This window comes from Oncorhynchus kisutch, unplaced genomic scaffold (assembly GCF_002021735.2).
Source record: "Oncorhynchus kisutch isolate 150728-3 unplaced genomic scaffold, Okis_V2 scaffold3963, whole genome shotgun sequence".
NCBI classification, from domain to species: domain Eukaryota; kingdom Metazoa; phylum Chordata; class Actinopteri; order Salmoniformes; family Salmonidae; genus Oncorhynchus; species Oncorhynchus kisutch.
This window is the reverse complement of record NW_022265908.1, coordinates 39,409-57,400: the sequence shown is the minus strand read 5'-3', so window position 1 is coordinate 57,400 and position 17,992 is coordinate 39,409. Positions and strand designations below refer to the sequence as shown.

The 17,992-nt window shown below is 48.5% G+C and overlaps 1 protein-coding gene across 1 annotated transcript in view; it reads right to left on the bottom strand.

The window, feature by feature from the left end:
• The window catches only part of LOC109888287 (Golgi apparatus protein 1), a 64,859-nt gene that overhangs the window by 38,691 nt on the left and 8,176 nt on the right, over nt 1–17,992 (bottom strand). The window contains exons 3-8 of the mRNA XM_031821351.1: nt 17,542–17,628; nt 13,479–13,694; nt 12,535–12,738; nt 12,175–12,246; nt 9,622–9,808; nt 5,362–5,579 (exon numbers count right to left, since the gene is read on the bottom strand). Of these exons, the coding sequence (XP_031677211.1) occupies nt 5,362–5,579; nt 9,622–9,808; nt 12,175–12,246; nt 12,535–12,738; nt 13,479–13,694; nt 17,542–17,628 (984 nt within the window). The remainder of the gene's footprint in view (nt 1–5,361; nt 5,580–9,621; nt 9,809–12,174; nt 12,247–12,534; nt 12,739–13,478; nt 13,695–17,541; nt 17,629–17,992) is intronic.

The window sequence follows — 17,992 nt, the reverse complement described above, 5'->3', positions numbered from 1 at the left end:
TATGAAAACACATACAGCCCCATCAGCCCCATCAGCCTCATCAGCCCCATCAGCCCCATCTCCAGTATATGAAAACACATACAGCCCCATCAGCCCCATCTCCAGTGTATGAAAACACATACAGCCCCATCAGCCCCATCAGCCTCATCAGCCCCATCAGCCCCATCTCCAGTATATGAAAACACATACAGCCCCATCAGCCCCATCAGCCTCATCTCCAGTGTATGAAAACACATACAGCCCCATCAGCCTCATCAGCCCCATCAGCCCCATCAGCCTCATCAGCCTCATCAGCCCCATCAGCCTCATCAGCCCCATCAGCCCCATCTCCAGTGTATGAAAACACATACAGCCTCATCAGCCCCATCAGCCCCATCAGCCTCATCTCCAGTATATGAAAACACATACAGCCCCATCAGCCCCATCAGCCCCATCAGCCTCATCTCCAGTGTATGAAAACACATACAGCCTCATCAGCCCCATCAGCCCCATCAGCCTCATCAGCCCCATCAGCCTCATCTCCAGTGTATGAAAACACATACAGCCTCATCAGCCCCATCAGCCCCATCTCCAGTGTATGAAAACACATACAGCCCCATCAGCCCCATCAGCCCCATCAGCCTCATCTCCAGTGTATGAAAACACATACAGCCTCATCAGCCTCATCAGCCTCATCAGCCCCATCAGCCCCATCAGCCTCATCTCCAGTGTATGAAAACACATACAGCCCCATCAGCCCCATCAGCCCCATCTCCAGTGTATGAAAACACATACAGCCCCATCAGCCCAATCAGCCCCATCTCCAGTGTATGAAAACACATACAGCCTCATCAGCCTCATCTCCAGTGTATGAAAACACATACAGCCCCATCAGCCCCATCTCCAGTGTATGAAAACACATACAGCCCCATCAGCCCCATCAGCCTCATCAGCCCCATCAGCCCCATCAGCCTCATCTCCAGTGTATGAAAACACATACAGCCTCATCAGCCCCATCAGCCCCATCTCCAGTGTATGAAAACACATACAGCCCCATCAGCCCCATCAGCCTCATCAGCCCCATCAGCCCCATCAGCCTCATCAGCCCCATCAGCCTCATCAGCCCCATCTCCAGTGTATGAAAACACATACAGCCCCATCAGCCCCATCTCCAGTGTATGAAAACACATACAGCCCCATCAGCCCCATCTCCAGTGTATGAAAACACATACAGCCTCATCAGCCCCATCAGCCTCATCAGCCTCATCAGCCCCATCAGCCCCATCAGCCTCATCTCCAGTGTATGAAAACACATACAGCCCCATCAGCCCCATCTCCAGTGTATGAAAACACATACAGCCTCATCAGCCCCATCAGCCTCATCAGCCTCATCAGCCCCATCAGCCCCATCAGCCTCATCTCCAGTGTATGAAAACACATACAGCCCCATCAGCCCCATCTCCAGTGTATGAAAACACATACAGCCCCATCAGCCCCATCAGCCTCATCAGCCTCATCAGCCCCATCAGCCTCATCAGCCCCATCAGCCTCATCTCCAGTGTATGAAAACACATACAGCCCCATCAGCCCCATCAGCCCCATCAGCCTCATCAGCCCCATCAGCCCCATCAGCCTCATCTCCAGTGTATGAAAACACATACAGCCCCATCAGCCCCATCTCCAGTGTATGAAAACACATACAGCCCCATCAGCCCCATCAGCCCCATCAGCCTCATCAGCCCCATCAGCCTCATCAGCCCCATCAGCCCCATCAGCCTCATCAGCCCCATCAGCCTCATCAGCCTCATCTCCAGTATATGAAAACACATACAGCCTCATCAGCCCCATCAGCCCCATCAGCCTCATCTCCAGTGTATGAAAACACATACAGCCTCATCAGCCCCATCAGCCTCATCAGCCCCATCTCCAGTGTATGAAAACACATACAGCCCCATCAGCCTCATCAGCCCCATCTCCAGTGTATGAAAACACATACAGCCCCATCAGCCTCATCAGCCCCATCTCCAGTGTATGAAAACACATACAGCCTCATCAGCCTCATCAGCCTCATCAGCCCCATCAGCCTCATCAGCCTCATCAGCCCCATCAGCCCCATCTCCAGTGTATGAAAACACATACAGCCTCATCAGCCTCATCTCCAGTGTATGAAAACACATACAGCCCCATCAGCCCCATCAGCCCCATCAGCCCCATCAGCCTCATCTCCAGTGTATGAAAACACATACAGCCCCATCAGCCCCATCTCCAGTGTATGAAAACACATACAGCCCCATCAGCCCCATCTCCAGTATATGAAAACACATACAGCCCCATCAGCCCCATCAGCCCCATCAGCCTCATCTCCAGTGTATGAAAACACATACAGCCTCATCAGCCCCATCAGCCCCATCAGCCCCATCAGCCTCATCTCCAGTGTATGAAAACACATACAGCCCCATCAGCCTCATCAGCCTCATCAGCCCCATCTCCAGTGTATGAAAACACATACAGCCCCATCAGCCTCATCAACCCCATCAGCCTCATCAGCCCCATCAGCCTCATCAGCCCCATCAGCCTCATCAGCCCCATCAGCCCCATCTCCAGTGTATGAAAACACATACAGCCCCATCAGCCCCATCTCCAGTGTATGAAAACACATACAGCCCCATCAGCCCCATCTCCAGTATATGAAAACACATACAGCCCCATCAGCCCCATCTCCAGTGTATGAAAACACATACAGCCCCATCAGCCCCATCAGCCCCATCAGCCCCATCAGCCTCATCTCCAGTGTATGAAAACACATACAGCCTCATCAGCCCCATCAGCCTCATCTCCAGTGTATGAAAACACATACAGCCTCATCAGCCCCATCAGCCCCATCTCCAGTGTATGAAAACACATACAGCCCCATCAGCCCCATCAGCCCCATCAGCCTCATCTCCAGTGTATGAAAACACATACAGCCCCATCAGCCCCATCTCCAGTGTATGAAAACACATACAGCCCCATCAGCCCCATCAGCCCCATCAGCCTCATCAGCCCCATCAGCCCCATCAGCCTCATCTCCAGTGTATGAAAACACATACAGCCCCATCAGCCCCATCTCCAGTGTATGAAAACACATACAGCCCCATCAGCCCCATCAGCCTCATCAGCCCCATCAGCCCCATCAGCCCCATCAGCCCCATCAGCCCCATCAGCCTCATCAGCCCCATCAGCCTCATCAGCCCCATCAGCCCCATCAGCCCCATCAGCCTCATCAGCCCCATCAGCCCCATCAGCCCCATCAGCCCCATCAGCCTCATCAGCCCCATCAGCCCCATCTCCAGTGTATGAAAACACATACAGCCCCATCAGCCTCATCTCCAGTGTATGAAAACACATACAGCCCCATCAGCCCCATCAGCCCCATCAGCCTCATCAGCCCCATCAGCCTCATCAGCCCCATCAGCCTCATCTCCAGTGTATGAAAACACATACAGCCCCATCAGCCCCATCAGCCCCATCAGCCCCATCTCCAGTGTATGAACACACATACAGCCCCATCAGCCTCATCAGCCTCATCTCCAGTGTATGAAAACACATACAGCCCCATCAGCCTCATCTCCACATTCTAGTCAGTGGGAACAGCAAATACAGGTCTTTAGAAACCAGACAAGAGTTGAGCCTGCTCATGCCATTTGCACATGTGTCTGTGTGCGTGTGTGTGTTTGTCTGTGTGTGTGTTTGTCTGTGTGTGTGTGTGTGTGTGTGTGTTTGTCTGTGTGTGTGTTTGTCTGTGTGTGTGTTTGTCTGTGTGCGTGTGTGTGTTTGTCTGTGTGTGTGTGTGTGTGTGTGTGTGTGTGTGTCTGTGTGTCTGTGTCCAGTATTCATACCCCTTGACTTATTCTACATTTTGTTGTTACAGCCCGAATCCAAAATGGGTTAAATAGATTTTGGGGTTCTCACCCATCTACACACAATACTCCATAAAAACATGTTTTTAGTTAGCAAATATATAGTACATTTGAAACAGAAATCTCTCATTTACATCAGTATTCACACCTCTGAGTCAATACTTTACATCCGTATTCACACGCCTGAGTCAATACTTTACATCCGTATTCACACCCCTGAGTCAATACTTTACATCCGTATTCACACCCGAGTCAATACTTTACATCCGTATTCACACCCCTGAGTCAATACTTTACATCTGTATTCACACCCCTGAGTCAATACTTTACATCCGTATTCACACCCCTGAGTCAATACTTTACATCCGTATTCACACTCGTGAGTCAAGCACCTTTAGCAGCGAATACAGCTGAGTGCAGTTCTGGGTCTAAGAGATTTCCACACCTGGAATGTCCAACATTTGCCCATTATTATTTTCTAAATTCTTCAAGCTCCGTCAAATTGGTTGTTGATCATTACTAGACAAACCTTTTCAGGTCTTGCCATAGATTTTCAAGTAAATTTAAGTTAAAACTGTAACTCGGGCCACTCAGGAACATTCACGGTCTTCTTGGTAAGCAACTCCAGTGTAGATGTGTCCTTGTGTTTTAGGTTATTTTCCTGCTGAAAAGGTGAATTCATCTCCCAGTGTCTGTTGGAAAGCGGACTAAACCAGGTTTTCCTTTAGGATTTTGCCTGTGCTAATAGCTCCATTCCATTCCTGAAAAACTCCCCGGTCCTTAACGATGACAAGCATACCCATAACATGATGCAGCCACCACTATGCTTGAAAATATGTAGTGTTACTGAGTAATGTGTTTTATTGGATTTGCCCCAAACATAACTTTTTGTCCTGACTACAAAGTGTTCATTTCTTGCAGTATTACTTTAGCACCTTGTTACAAACATGTTTTGGAATATTTTTATTCTGTACAGGCTTCCTCCTTTTCACTCTGTCATGTAGGTTAGTATTGTGGAGTAACTACAAGGTTGTTGATCCATCCTCAGTTTTCTCCTATCACAGCCACTAAACACTAACTGTTTTACAGTCACCTTTGATGGTAAAATCTTCATTTTTTATTAATTTGAAGAGAAAAAAAAACACCATTCCACTATAAGGTATTGTGTGTAGGCCAATGACATCTCAACTTAATCCATGTTAGGTTGTAACACAACAAAATGTTGAAAAAGTCCAGGGGTGTGAATACTTTCTGAAGGCACTGTCGTCAGCGTGCGTGGGGTCGCCAGTATGCAATGTGTCGTCAGCGTGCGTGGTGTCGCCAGTATGCAATGGGTCGCCAGTGTATGTGGTGTCGTCAGCGTGCGTGGTGTCGCCAGTATGCAATGTGTCGCCAGCGTGCGTGGTGTCGCCAGTATGCAATGTGTCGCCAGTATGCAATGTGTCGCCAGCGTGCGTGGTGTCGCCAGCGTGCATCGTCTCACCGCGCTCTGACAGAGTCCATCCACTGTGCTTCCCTTGTCCCCCCGGCCCACCCTCATTAGACAGTGGAGGGTACGTCCTTTCCTGTGGAGTCCGGAGCAGTGGGTCTCGATCTCCCCTCTACAGTGGAGCACTATTTCTGGACTCAGAGAGAAATCCTCTATCAGCATCCTACGGTACTCCAACATCTCCCCCTGGCAGTCCTCAGACACTGTACGACCTGGGGAGAGAGGAGGGGATAGGTTAGAGAGGCATTCAGACCAGCATCCTGGGGAGACCTGGGGTGAGAGGAGGGGATAGGGTTGAGAGGCATTCAGACCAGCATCCTGAGGAGAGCTGGGGAGAGAGGAGGGGATAGGTTAGAGAGGCATTCAGACCAGCATCCTGGGGAGACCTGGGGAGAGAGGAGGGGATAGGTTAGAGAGGCATTCAGACCAGCATCCTGGGGAGACCTGGAGAGAGAGGAGGGGATAGGTTAGAGAGGCATTCAGACCAGCATCCTGGGGAGACCTGGGGAGAGAGGAGGGGATAGGTTAGAGAGGCATTCAGACCAGCATCCTGGAGACCTGGGGAGAGAGGAGGGGATAGGGTTGAGAGGCATTCAGACCAGCATCCTGAGGAGACAAGGTTGAGAGGCATTCAGACCAGCATCCTGGAGACCTGGGGAGAGAGGAGGGGATAGGGTTGAGAGGCATTCAGACCAGCATCCTGAGGAGACCTGGGGAGAGAGATCGGTTAGAGAGGCATTCAGAAAGTATTCAGACCCACGTTTTCCACATTTTATGTGAGACTTTTTCTAAAAAGTATTTTTTCCCCCATCAATCTACACATAAAACCCCATAATGACAAAGAGAAAACGGATTTTTAGAAATTAAAAAACAGAAATACCTTTTGACATAAGTATTCAGACCCTTTGCTATGAGATTAAATTGAGCTCAGGTGCATCCTGTTTCCATTTATCATCCTTGAGATGTTTCTACAACTTGATTGGACTCTACCTGTGGTAAATTCAACTGATTGGACCTGATTTGGAATGGCACACACCTGTCTATATAAAGGTCCCACAGTTGACAGTGCATGTCAGAGCAAAATCCAAGCCATAAGGTCGAAGGAATTGTCCCTAGAGCTCCGAGACAGGAATGTGTCGAGGCACAGATCTGGGGAAGGGTACCAAAACATTTCTGCAGCATTGAAGGTTCCCAAGGACACAGTGGCCTCCATCATTCATAAATTGAAGAAGTTTGGAACCACCAAGACTCTTCCTAGAGCTGGCTGCCCAGTGAAGGGCCTTGGTCAGGGAGGTGACCAAGAACACCTCTGTTGAGATGGTAGAACCTTCCAGAAGGACAACCATCTCTGCAGCATTCCACCAATCAGGCCTTTACAGTAGAGTGGCCAGACAGAAGCCACATGACAGCCCACTTGGAGCCAAAAGGGACCTAAAGGGCTTTCAGACCGAGAAACCAGATTCTCTGCTCTGATGAAACCAAGATTGAAATCTTTGGCCTGACTGCCAAGCGTAACATCTGGAGGAAACCTGGCACCATCCCTTCGGTGAAGCATGGTGGTGGCAGCATCATGCTGTGGGGATGTTTTTCAGCAGCAGGGACTGGGAGACGAGTCAGGATGGAGGGAAAGATGAACGGAGTAAAGTACTGAGAGGTCCTGATGAAAACCTGCTCCAGAGAGCTCAGGACCTCAGAAGGTGAACCTTCGCCCCCAGTCTAACAGGACGACAACAACACTAAGCACACAGCCACGACAATGCAGGAGTGGCCTATATTATGATCAAATAGACACAGTAGCCTACTTGGCCACTGTTAAAACTGTAACTGAAAGCAGGTACAGCCTCAGTGTTCACAGTAAAACTGTAACATAAAGTAGGTACAGCCTCAGTGTTCACAGTAAAACTGTACAGCCTCAGTGTTCACAGTAAAACTAACTTAAAGCAGGTACAGCCTCAGTGTTCACAGTAAAACTGTAACTTAAAGAGGGTACAGCCTCAGTGTTCACAGTAAAACTGTAACTTAGTGGGTACAGCCTCAGTGTTCACAGTAAAACTGTAACTTAAAGAGGGTACAGCCTCAGTGTTCACAGTAAAACTGTAACTTAGTGGGTACAGCCTCAGTGTTCACAGTAAAACTGTAACTTAGTGGGTACAGCCTCAGTGTTCACAGTAAAACTGTAACTTAGTGGGTACAGCCTCAGTGTTCACAGTAAAACTGTAACTTAGTGGGTACAGCCTCAGTGTTCACAGTAAAACTGTAACTGAAAGAGGGTACAGCCTCAGTGTTCACAGTAAAACTGTAACTGAAAGCAGGTACAGCCTCAGTGTTCACAGTAAAACTGTAACTGAAAGAGGGTACAGCCTCAGTGTTCACAGTAAAACTGTAACTGAAAGCAGGTACAGCCTCAGTGTTCACAGTAAAACTGTAACTGAAAGAGGGTACAGCCTCAGTGTTCACAGTAAAACTGTAACTTAAAGCAGGTACAGCCTCAGTGTTCACAGTAAAACTGTAACTGAAAGAGGGTACAGCCTCAGTGTTCACAGTAAAACTGTAACTTAGTGGGTACAGCCTCAGTGTTCACAGTAAAACTGTAACTGAAAGCAGGTACAGCCTCAGTGTTCACAGTAAACACGCGCTGGAAGTTGCACAGCATTTTCACAACGTTCACATTTGAGCAGACCTGAAATGTGGATGGTGACGAAAACATTGAGGGAACATTATAACAATAGGAAGCGTGAACGTCTGATTCATTCAGTTCCTAACAGCTTCGTTAATGGAATCCACTCCACAATATAACAGGACCCTGCACAAACAGGACCCTGCACAAACAGGACCCTGCACTGTTTACCATCTGTCAAGGTGGGGGGTTATAATGCCTGAATACAAACACATTAACCACCCAACTTATTGTTGATTGGGTCCGCATTCATTAGGTTAAAGGTCAGTGACCTGTCATTTCCTTCATGTTAACTTAAGCTATAAAGCAGAAACATAAAGCAACATTCAATCAGAATTAAAACACATTTTAAATCGTTCTCGTTCTTGGAGTCTTAACATAGCTAGATATATTTGACCCACTGAACAACGAGATGTGGTTTGTGTGTTTCTATACAGGCTTTATAACCCCCAGGGGTCCTGTTAGTACAGTGGCTATTATAATGTGGAGTGAATTATAACCCCCAGGGGTCCTGTTAGTACAGTGGCTATTATAATGTGGAGTGAATTATAACCCCCAGGGGTCCTGTTAGTACAGTGGCTATTATAATGTGGAGTGAATTATAACCCCCAGGGGTCCTGTTAGTACAGTGGCTATTATAATGTGGAGTGAATTATAACCCCCAGGGGTCCTGTTAGTACAGTGGCTATTATAATGTGGAGTGAATTATAACCCCCAGGGGTCCTGTTAGTACAGTGGCTATTATAATGTGGAGTGAATTATAACCCCCAGGGGTCCTGTTAGTACAGTGGCTATTATAATGTGGAGTGAATTATAACCCCCAGGGGTCCTGTTAGTACAGTGGCTATTATAATGTGGAGTGAATTATAACCCCCAGGGGTCCTGTTAGTACAGTGGCTATTATAATGTGGAGTGAATTATAACCCCCAGGGGTCCTGTTAGTACAGTGGCTATTATAATGTGGAGTGAATTATAACCCCCAGGGGTCCTGTTAGTACAGTGGCTATTATAATGTGGAGTGAATTATAACCCCCAGGGGTCCTGTTAGTACAGTGGCTATTATAATGTGGAGTGAATTATAACCCCCAGGGGTCCTGTTAGTACAGTGGCTATTATAATGTGGAGTGAATTATAACCCCCAGGGGTCCTGTTAGTACAGTGGCTATTATAATGTGGAGTGAATTACATTAAAGCAGCTGTTAGGAACTGAATTTGGCATTTATCACCCCTCATACACATGTATACACATTCAACAGTTAATGTATGGCATTTATCACCCCTCATACACATGTATACACATTCAACAGTTAATGTATGGCATTTATCACCCCTCATACACATGTATACACATTCAACAGTTAATGTATGGCATTTATCACCCCTCATTCACATGTATACACATTCAACAGTTAATGTATGGCATTTATCACCCCTCATACACATGTATACACATTCAACAGTTAATGTATGGCATTTATCACCCCTCATACACATGTATACACATTCAACAGTTAATGTATAGCATTTATAACCTCTCATACACATGTACACACACACACTCTCTCTCCTCCACCCACCCCTGTGTACAGCAGACTCCAGGCATAGTAGCAGATATGATAGTCGTGCCTCTCTAGCGCGGGGCATGTTGGTGTCCAGGTTACAGCGGTGCTTCCTGAGGTCAGCCTTACAGGCCTTGGTCAGAGAGTAGCTAACCTTGTAGTCCTGGGTTATCAGCTTCTGACGCGTGGTCAGGGCCTCTCGACACTGAGGGAGGGAGGGAGGTAGGGGAGGGGAGGGGAGGGGAGGGGAGGGGAGGGGAGGGGAGGGGAGGGGAGGGGAGGGGAGACAGAGAGAAGTTTTAGTCATTGTCACATGAAAAAGAGAGCTTTTACACACGTCCAAATATGGCATAGGAGCTGGGGAAAAATGACAGCTTGAGAAAGAAAATGTCTGCTCACTGTTGGCCGCCCCTTTAATGACCCTTTACTAAAGCCTGTAGTTCAACACCCAACCACTGTTGGCCGCCCCTTTAATGACCCTTTACTAAAGCCTGTAGTTCAACACCCAACCACTGTTGGCCGCCCCTTTAATGACCCTTTACTAAAGCCTGTAGTTCAACACCCAACCACTGTTGGCCGCCCCTTTAATGACCCCTTACTAAAGCCTGTAGTTTAACACCCAACCACTGTTGGCCGCCCCTTTAATGACCCTTTACTAAAGCCTGTAGTTCAACACCCAACCACTGTTGGCCGCCCCTTTAATGACCCTTTACTAAAGCCTGTAGTTTAACACCCAACCACTGTTGGCCGCCCCTTTAATGACCCTTTAATAAAGCCTGTAGTTTAACACCCAACCACTGTTGACCGCCCCTTTAATGACCCTTTACTAAAGCCTGTAGTTCAACACCCAACCACTGTTGACCGCCCCTTTAATGACCCTTTACTAAAGCCTGTAGTTCAACACCCAACCACTGTTGACCGCCCCTTTAATGACCCTTTACTAAAGCCTGTAGTTTAACACCCAACCACTGTTGGCCCCCCCTTTAATGACCCTTTACTAAAGCCTTTAGTTCAACACCCAACCACTGTTGACCGCCCCTTTAATGACCCTTTACTAAAGCCTGTAGTTCAACACCCAACCACTGTTGGCCGCCCCTTTAATGACCCTTTACTAAAGCCTGTAGTTCAACACCCAACCACTGTTGGCCGCCCCTTTAATGACGCTTTACTAAAGCCTTTAGTTCAACACCCAACCACTGTTGGCTGCCCCTTTAATGACCCTTTACTAAAGCCTGTAGTTAAACACCCAACCACTGTTGGCCCCCCCTTTAATGACCCTTTACTAAAGCCTTTAGTTCAACACCCAACCACTGTTGACCGCCCCTTTAATGACCCTTTACTAAAGCCTGTAGTTCAACACCCAACCACTGTTGGCCGCCCCTTTAATGACCCTTTACTAAAGCCTTTAGTTCAACACCCAACCACTGTTGGCTGCCCCTTTAATGACCCTTTACTAAAGCCTTTAGTTTAACACCCAACCACTGTTGGCCGCCCCTTTAATAAAGCCACCAGTTAGATAAAATACCGAACGGTTCCGTATTTCACTGAAATAATAAACTTTTTTTTATTTTTTTTAAATGATAGTCTCCTGATTCGACCATTTTAATGACCAAAGGCTCGTATTTGTGTGTTACGTTATAATTAAGTCTATGATTTGATAGAGCAGCCTGACTGAGTGGTGGTAGGCAGCAGCAGGCTCGTAAGCCTTCATTCAAACAGCACTTTTGTGCGTTTCGCCAGCAGCTCTTAGCATGCACAGCGCTGTTTATGACTTCAAGCCTATCAGCCTAATGGCTGGTGTAACCCGATGTGAAATGGCTAGCTAGTTAGCGGGGTGCGTGCTAATAGCATTTCAAACGTCACTCGCTCTGAGACTTAGAGTAGTTATTCCCCTCGGCTTTTGTGGAGCGATGGGTAACGCTGCTTCGAGTGTGGCTGTTGTCGATGTGTTGCTGGTTCGAGCCCAGGTAGGGGCGAGGAGAGGGACGGAAGCTATGCTGTTACACTGGCAATACTAAAGTACCTATACGAACATCCAATAGTCAAAGGTATATGAAATACAAATGGTATAGAGAGAAATAGTCCTATAAATACTATATTAACTATAACCTAAAACCTCTTACCTTGGAATATTGAAGTCTCATGTTAAAAGGAACCACCAGCTTTCATATGTTCTCATGTTCTGAGCAAGGAACTGAAACGTTAGCTTTCTTACATGGCACATATTGCACTTTTACTTTCTTCTCCAACACTTTGTTTTTGCATTATTTAAACCAAATTGAACATGTTTCATTATTTATTTGAGGCCAAATATATTTTTATTGATGTATTATATGAAGTTAAAATAAGTGTTCATTCAGTATTGTTGTAAATAAAATAAATACAAATTTGGCCGATTAAATCGGTATCGGCTTTTTTTGATCCTCCAATAATCGCTATCGGCGTTGAAAAATCATAAATCGGTCGACCTCTACTAGAAATGCCATATGTTTGTATGTAGTGTATATAATAAATAATATACATGTTGATATAAAATCATCTGCACGTCTCCATCAGTGGTTTTCTCCATACCTTCTCAGACATGGCCTCCTCAAACTTGTGGCTGAAGAGACACTTGTAGACCTTGCCCTCTCCTGCTTGGGTCTGGAAGAACAGAGAAACACAGAGGCTAGTCAACATCCTCAGTAACCCGAACAACAGAGACTAGTCCCTGTCCTCAGTAACCTGAAGAAGAACAGAGACCAGTCCCTGTCCTCAGTAACCTGAACAAGAACAGAGACCAGTCACTGTCCTCAGTAACCCAGAGCACAGAGACCAGTCACTGTCCTCAGTAACCCGGAGCACAGAGACCAGTCACTGTCCTCAGTAACCTGAAGCATCAGGTAATTGTCATTTGGGAGACCGGTATGTAAGGCAAGATGAGCAGTGTACGTTTTCACAGAAGCGTTCTCGGTCCTCTCGGCAGGAGAAGTACAGGAATCTGTCCAGGTGGAAGTCGTCTGACGACAGCTCCGCTACGCGCATGATGCTCTTCTTACACTCCTCTCTGATTGGATGAGCCTGGTCCTGTTGCTCCGCCTCTCGGACTAAGGCTTTCTCCAGACACGCTATGACCTCACCCTGCGAATGGATGTCCTGGGGGGGAGAGAGGAGCAGAGAAAGTGTTCCAATTGTTTATACTTAAACTCAGTAACAGCACCAGGCCTCACCCTACTACAATCTGAAGTCTAATGTCTACTGTTTGTTGATGATCTGGTGCTTCTGTCACTAATCAAGGAGGACCTACAGCAGCACCTAGATCTTCTACACAAATTCTGACAAACTCCAAGCATTGATTATGCAAGAATGGGCTGCCATCAGTCAGGATGTGGCCCAGAAGTTAATTGACAGCATGCCAGGGCAGATTGCAGAGGTCTTGAAAAAGAAGGGTCAACACTGCAAATATTGACTCTTAGCATCACCTTCATATACAGTGGGGCAAAAAAGAGAGGCTCTCAAGAGAAGACAGGCTATGTGCACACTGCCCAAAAAATTTGATGGGAAACTGAGCTGCACTTCCAAACCTCCTGTCAAACATATGACCATACTAGAGACACATATTTCCCTCAGATTACACAGATCCACAAAGAATTGAAAAAACAAAGTCCCACCTTGATAAAGTCCCATATCTATTAAAAAAAGGGCCAACCAATGAAGAACAAACACCATCGGTAATTCAACCTGTATTGATCTGGATTGTCCTCCCACACGATAAATCCTTCAGTACAGACTGCACTATGAAGAGGCCCCAAACCAAATCACTAGACAACTCAGAGATAACGGTGCCTCAGCCTTCCTCCCTATGAGTATCACTACAACACACCCTCCCATCTCACCTTCTCTCCAACGTTGATGCTTCCACAGCGTAGCGTGTTGATGTCCTCTCTACACTTGTCCATGAAGCCACAGATGAGTCTGTAGTCTGAGAAGACGATAGAGGTCATCTTGGTGATGTACTGGTGACACTGGTACTCTGTGATGTTACCACGGTGATCCACCAGGCAGGACACCAGGTAACCCTTACCACGCTCCTCCTCCGAACACTCCTTAATCTGAGGGGGGAGACGCAGAGGTGAAATACACACTCCTTAATCTGAGGGGGGAGACGCAGAGGTGAAATACACACTCCTTAATCTGAGGGGGGAGATGGGATGACCTGGCTAGATGGGATGACCTGGCTAGATGGGATGACCTGGCTAGAAGGGATGACCTGGCTAGAAGGGATGACCTGGCTAGAAGGGATGACCTGGCTAGATGGCCTGGCTAGAGGTGAAATACACACTCCTTAGAATACAACACACACCACTGAGGTGAAGTTAAAACAGACATTGTTAATAGGATTGAATAGTAGGATAGGTTTTAACTCCTCTAAAACCTGTAACAAGATGATGTGTTATAAATGATTGGATGAAGTTCGTCTCTATGACAACCTGTCCTTTGAAAACATTCAGTGGAAGAGAAGGAAAAGCTGAGTAGATGACCTGGCTAGATGACATGGCCTGGCTAGATGGGATGGCCCTGGCTAGATGGGATGGCCCTGGCTAGATGGGATGGCTAGATGGGATGGCCTGGCTAGATGGGATGACCTGGCTAGATGGAATGACCTGGCTAGATGGAATGACCTGGCTAGATGGAATGACCTGGCTAGATGGAATGACCTGGCTAGATGGAATGACCTGGCTAGATGGAATGACCTGGCTAGATGGGATGACCTGGCTAAGTAGATGACCTGGCTGAGTAGATGACCTGGCTAGATGGGATGACCTGGCTAGATGGGATGACCTGGCTAGATGACCTGGATAGATGGGATGACCTGGCTAGATGGGATGACCTGGCTAGATGACCTGGCTAGATGGGATGACCTGGCTAGATGGGATGACCTGGCTAGATGACCTGGTTGAGTAGATGACCTGGCTAGATGGGATGACCTGGCTAGATGGGATGACCTGGCTAGATGACTTGGCTAGATGACCTGGTTGAGTAGATGACCTGGCTAGATGACCTGGCTAGATGGGATGACCTGGCTAGATGACCTGGTTGAGTAGATGACCTGGCTAGATGACCTGGCTAGATGGGATGACCTGGCTGAGTAGATGACCTGGCTGAATAGATGACCTGGCTAGATGACCTGGCTACATGGGATGACCTGGCTAGATGACCTGGCTACATGGGATGACCTGGCTAGATGACCTGGCTACATGGGATGACCTGGCTAGATGACGTGGCTAGATGGGATGACCTTGGCTAGATGGGATGACCTTGGCTAGATGGGATGACCTTGGTAGTAACCGTCTCTTTAACAATGTGGAGGGATTGAAGGCCCCTGGCAGTAACAATGTGGGGGGTTGAAGGCCCCTGGCAGTAACAGTCTCTTTAATAATGTGTGGGTATTGAAGGCCCCTGGCAGTAACAATGTGGGGGGGATGGAAGGCCCCTGGTTGTAACAGTCTTTTTAATAATGTGGGGGGGATGGAAGGCCCCTGGCAGTAACCGTCTCTTTAACAATGTGGGGGGGGGGGGGGGGGGGGGGGGGGGAATTGAAGGCCCCTGGCAGAAACCATCGCTTTAATAATGTGGGGGGTTGAAGGCCCTTGGCAGTAACTGTCTCTTTAACAATGTGGGGGGATTGAAGGCCCCTGGCAGTAACAATGTGGGGGGGGGGGGGGATTGAAGGCCCCTGGCAGAAACCGTCTCTTTAATAATGTTGGGGGTTGAAGGCCCCTGGCAGTAACCGTCTCTTTAACAATGTGGGGGGATTGAAGGCCCCTGGCAGTAACAATGTGGGGGGGGGGGGGGGGTTGAAGGCCCCTGGCAGAAACCGTCTCTTTAATAATGTGGGGAGATTGAAGGCCCCTGGCAGAAACCGTCTCTTTAATAATGTGGGGAGATTGAAGGCTCCTGGCAGTAACAGTCTCTTTAATAATGTGGAGGGGGGTTGAAGGCCCCTGGCAGTAACCGTCTCTTTAACAATGTTGGGGAGGGGGGGATTGAAGGTCCCTGGCAGTAACCGTCTCTTTAATAATGTGGGGGGGATGGAAGGCCCCTGGTAGTAACCGTCTCATTAATACTGTGGGGGGGATGGAAGGCCCCTGGCAGAAACCGTCTCTTTAATAATGTGGGGGGGATGGAAGGCCCCTGGCAGTAACCGTCTCTTTAACAATGTGGGGGGGATGGAAGGCCCCTGGCAGTAACCGTCTCTTTAATAATGTGGGGGGGATTGAAGGCCCCTGGCAGTAACCGTCTCATTAATACTGTGGGGGGATTGAAGGCCCCTGGCAGAAACCGTCTCTTTAATAATGTGGGGAGATTGAAGGCCCCTGGCAGAAACCGTCTCTTTAATAATGTGGGGAGATTGAAGGCTCCTGGCAGTAACAGTCTCTTTAATAATGTGGAGGGGGGTTGAAGGCCCCTGGCAGTAACCGTCTCTTTAACAATGTTGGGGAGGGGGGGATTGAAGGTCCCTGGCAGTAACCGTCTCTTTAATAATGTGGGGGGGATGGAAGGCCCCTGGCAGTAACCGTCTCATTAATACTGTGGGGGGGATGGAAGGCCCCTGGCAGAAACCGTCTCTTTAATAATGTGGGGGGGATGGAAGGCCCCTGGCAGTAACCGTCTCTTTAATAATGTGGGGGGGATGGAAGGCCCCTGGCAGTAACCGTCTCTTTAATAATGTGGGGGGGATTGAAGGCCCCTGGCAGTAACCGTCTCATTAATACTGTGGGGGGATTGAAGGCCCCTGGCAGTAACCGTCTCTTTAATAATGTGGGGGGTTGAAGGCCCCTGGCAGTAACCGTCTCTTTAATAATGTGGGGGGTTGAAGGCCCCTGGCAGTAACCGTCTCTTTAATAATGTGGGGGGGGGGGAGGGGTTGAAGGCCCCTGGCAGTAACCGTCTCTTTAATAATGTGGGGGGGATGGAAGGACCCTGGCAGTAACCGTCTCTTTAATAATGTGGGGGGGATGGAAGGACCCTGGCAGTAACCGTCTCTTTAATAATGTGGGGGGGGGGGGGGGGGGGTTGAAGGCCCCTGGCAGTAACCGTCTCTTTAATAATGTGGGGGGGGTTGAAGGCCCCTGGCAGTAACCGTCTCTTTAATAATGTGGGGGGGGGGTTGAAGGCCCCTGGCAGTAACCGTCTCTTTAACAATGTGGGGGGGGGTTGAAGGCCCCTGGCAGTAACCGTCTCTTTAACAATGTGGGGGGGATGGAAGGCCCCTGGCAGTAACCGTCTCTTTAACAATGTGGGGGGGATGGAAGGCCCCTGGCAGTAACCGTCTCTTTAATAATGTGGGGGGGATGGAAGGCCCCTGGCAGTAACCGTCTCTTTAATAATGTGGGGGGGATGGAAGGCCCCTGGCAGTAACCGTCTCTTTAATAATGTGGGGGGGGTTGAAGGATTAGAAAATCTGTCTTTAAACATTCTGGGTTTCAGCCGGTCCATACAGACTCATTGTGAGGGAAAACCCACTGTCTCCTTACTAGGGCCACTGGGGATGCAGAGCCTGTGTCCCTATGGCCCTACAGGGGACAGGTGGTGCCCACAGTCCCTACAGGGGACAGGTGGTGCCCACAGTCCCTACGGCCCTATAGGGGACAGGTAGTGCCCACAGTCTCTACGGCCCTATAGGGGACAGGTAGTGCCCAGTCTCTACGGCCCTATAGGGGACAGGTAGTGCCCTATAGGGGACAGGTAGTGCCCTATAGGGGACAGGTAGTGCCCTATAGGGGACAGGTAGTGCTCTATAGGGGACAGGTAGTGCCCTATAGGGGACAAGGTGCCATTTAGGACCCAGTCAATGTCACAGCAACAACAGACTGACATCATCTGGCTCATGGTACAGCTCTGCAGCCATAAAAACATGTTGCCGTGTGTGTGTGTGTGTGTGTGTGTCAGACTAACCTCAGTGATAGTACTCTTGCAGATCTCCATGGCCACAGATTCAAATTTGGGATCCATTGTCAGGTTCAGCTTGTAGTTCCATAGCAACTGGAGGGAAGAAGGAGAGAAACCATGAGACACACAGACAGACACAGACAGAGAGAAACCATGAGACACACAGACAGACAGACAGCGAGACAGAGAGACAGAAGGGAGGGAGAGAGGAAAGAGAGAGAGGAGGGTATTGTCTTAATATCTGTAGACAGATATGATACCAGAACAGAACCTGTTGGTAGGGAAAAATCCAGATTTGGTTCCATAACAGACCTGTTCTGCCAGTCTAACCTGGGTTGGAGGAGAGGAGAGGTACCATAACAGACCTCAGTTCTGCCAGTCTAACCTGGGTTGGAGGAGAGGTACCATAACAGACCTCAGTTCTGCCAGTCTAACCTGGGTTGGAGGAGAGGAGAGG